Source organism: Entamoeba invadens, assembly GCF_000330505.1.
Source record: "Entamoeba invadens IP1 unplaced genomic scaffold scaff_1105074726289, whole genome shotgun sequence".
NCBI lineage: Eukaryota > Evosea > Mastigamoebida > Endamoebidae > Entamoeba > Entamoeba invadens.
The window spans coordinates 60,923-64,122 of record NW_004191717.1 but is presented as its reverse complement, the minus strand read 5'-3'; the positions used below and the strand labels follow the sequence as shown (position 1 = coordinate 64,122).

The 3,200-nt window shown below is 26.3% G+C and overlaps 1 protein-coding gene across 1 annotated transcript; it reads right to left on the bottom strand.

The window, feature by feature from the left end:
• Positions 1-1,395: 1,395 nt before the first annotated feature.
• EIN_338370 (actin, putative) lies at positions 1,396-2,181 on the bottom strand (the record flags this gene model as incomplete). The annotated part of the gene is made up of 2 exons (XM_004183476.1): positions 1,396-1,446; positions 1,549-2,181. The coding sequence occupies 2 exons, from the start codon at positions 2,179-2,181 to the stop codon at positions 1,396-1,398; spliced, it is 684 nt and encodes a 227-aa protein (XP_004183524.1).
• Positions 2,182-3,200: the final 1,019 nt, after the last annotated feature.

Genomic DNA, 3,200 nt, shown 5'->3' with positions numbered 1-3,200 from the left:
AATATGTTGAATTAAAAATGTACTATAATCCAACTGTCGAAACAACCAACACATCAAAAGTGTCCAAATTAGTTATTGACAATAGCAACGCTCACTTTTTGTATCAAATAAATTGGCACAAATACCCAAATCTTAAACTTTTGATAATGCACTTCGATAAAGACGCATTTTTTGATACGACTACTATTAACAGAATTCATCAAATGGAAATACCAAAAGAAATTAAATTTGTTGTTTGTATTGAAAGTGACAATTTTTCAAATTCAAAAATAATGGAAAACACAATCGAAAAATTACCAACTTGGACATTTTTTATTGAAAAAAGTTTTGGGCATTATATTTACAACACAACATGGAGACACGTTTTCCGTTTTGATGAAAACGACGATGAAAATGAGAAGAAGATATACCAACATTTATATCTTCCTACAGAGCTGATTTTGAATTACAGTGGAAATTATTCAATGTTTGATAATTTGAAAAAAGTCAAAATTTTGAATGCAAAGGTTGTTCTCCCACAAAACGTGGAAGAAATTTACATCCAAGAGAAAAACAGTGAAATTGTAAATGCCAATGAACTAAAAAATGTCAAATTTGTAATAAACAAAATTCGTACAAAAATTCCAATGCAGTTAATTGATAAACTCATTTTTACAAACACGGCATTTGACAACTATTGTTTTGTGCCATTATTAATATACCCCTTGTGTGTTGTCGTGAATTATATGTTGTATTTAATATTGAAAATATCGAGTTTTTATCACTCCAATGAATATGACTTTATTTGGTGTGTTAAAATGTGCAAATATGAGGCTATCGCATTTATCGATTGTTTTATAATATTTGCTGTGTACAAAAATATGATCGGAACATACGATTCATATACGTATAAATTGAGTATATTTTCTCTTACTGCATTGTTATTAGGAATGTTCAGTTATGGTGTTATTAATGTGATTAAAATGTATTTAATTTTGCCTTTTGTCATTACGTCGGTTGTTCTTTGTTTATTATTAGCAGATTTGTTTGGTGACACAGATAACAGCATAAACAGTTTCGCTCAAAAAGTGTATTACCACACCAAATCCAAAATGTTGTATTTTCTTTTTATGAAATTTGAAAAATCCAACTTTGATGAATTTCACACGATGGTATTATTGTGGGTAAAAATGAGTTTGCTCAGTATTTCAATTTATAACTTGTGGTGTATGGCAAACGTTAAATGGTACTTTGATTTTGTATTGATAACACCCGTTATCTTGTTATGCTTTATAGAGTATATGTATTCGAAATAATAACAAACAAAACACTTAACAAACTCAAATACTTTATTCAACTTTATTTGATATTTTTGTTTATACTGTAATTGTTTTATCAGTTTTAAAAAGTTACATTTTATGAGATAGTGCAATAACACAAATTGATGAATACAATTTTAATCAAAATCTAGTTAACATATATTATACATATTATATATATTAATATAATTATATTATATTCAATATTTATTAATTCTGTTTGTATTAATTGCGAATATTTGAAATAAACAAAAAGCAGAAATGTTTTATGGGCAAACTCTGTGATATCTGGTCCACATTCATCATAATCTTTAAATGACACACAAGCAGATTTAAAAGTTGACAAACTTGCAAAGATTTTGCCACCCATATATACAGCAATATCTCCATTGGGTGGTGCAGTTAAAATTAACTTCATAGATTCTGGTGCAAATTTTGTAAATTCGGTGTTAAATCTTTCAACAAAGCCAGTCATCATTGTGCTTCCACCAGCCAACACAATATTTCGGTACAATTCAGTTTTTAGATTTGGTTCAATTTGCATTAAAGAATCATTAACTTGAATAGCAATACCATTCATATCTTTTCCATATTTATTTGGATTGAATAATTGTTCAGTATATTCAAATCTTTCGGCACCAAGCTTGATTTCTTTTTTATCAAGAAGTTTATAAATCTTCTCGAGTTTGTTTGCTTCTTTTTCCTTTTTTTCAAAGTCTTGAGCAATGTAACACATATTTTCTTTTATTTCATCAAGAATTAATCTTTCATTAAATTCTTTAAAAATAAATCCCTTTTGATTTGCAATTTTCTCGATTGAATCGCGAACGTCTTGACCAGCAAGTTCTAAACACGACACCCTTTTCAATTTATGAACCTTCATAAATTGGTACAAATTGTGTTACTCCATCACCACATTCAACACAATAACCAGTACTTTTACCAGTCGACATTAATGATAATACTGGCTGCGAAACAAGACAAAAATATGGAAGACCAAACGTTTCAATCATATTCTTACAGAGATTTTTTGTTGTTGTTTTGTGAAATTTATTGATTCTGTTAACAAAACTGGTGATTCTTATGAATATTTGATCAAACAATCAAAAATACTATAATGAACAATTTTTTCAAAATTATCTCGGTCACTAACTAAACCACGTTGGACTGGATATTTCAAATTCATTGAATAACAATTGTGAATAAAATATTTACCAACATAAGTATTTCTCATTTCCTGCACACAACACGTATACATACGTGTTAAGTGTCAAACAACACTTCTAAACACTTCTTCAGGTGCTTTTTTATTTGCATATCCTATTCTGGTTATAAATTAACCAATATCAAAAATTCCAACATTATCAATCAGTGTTTGTTCTATCGTTTGATAACAAAATATTTTAATAGTGTGTATAAATATAGTTATCAAATATTACACAATGTGTAATTATTGATATATTATTATGTATTTATAATAAAATGATAATTGTAATAAACTTAACTAGTGTAATTAACAAAGTTATTTTTTTATAAAATTAAAAATTCATAATAAGGTTTATAAATTAATAAAAAATTGTTTGCTTTAGATTGAGACACAATTATTATTACACTTACTGTGATATTAATATTTTTTTTCAATTAATTATTAATTGTTGTAGCATTAAAGTTATAAATACAAATTTTTCTTTTATTCTTCATTCAAATTAACTTTAGATCATTATAATGCAGTTATTAACACCTTAAATAACATTGTACAAAATTCAAGTGTTTAAAAATATGGAAATCTTTAGTTTATTAAACAGTTTTATGTTTTTTAAGTTTATATATTGTGCATAACATTTCATGAGCTAAAAAGAAAAAATTATTAAATATTTCAGTAATATTTAAACAATAAAAAAT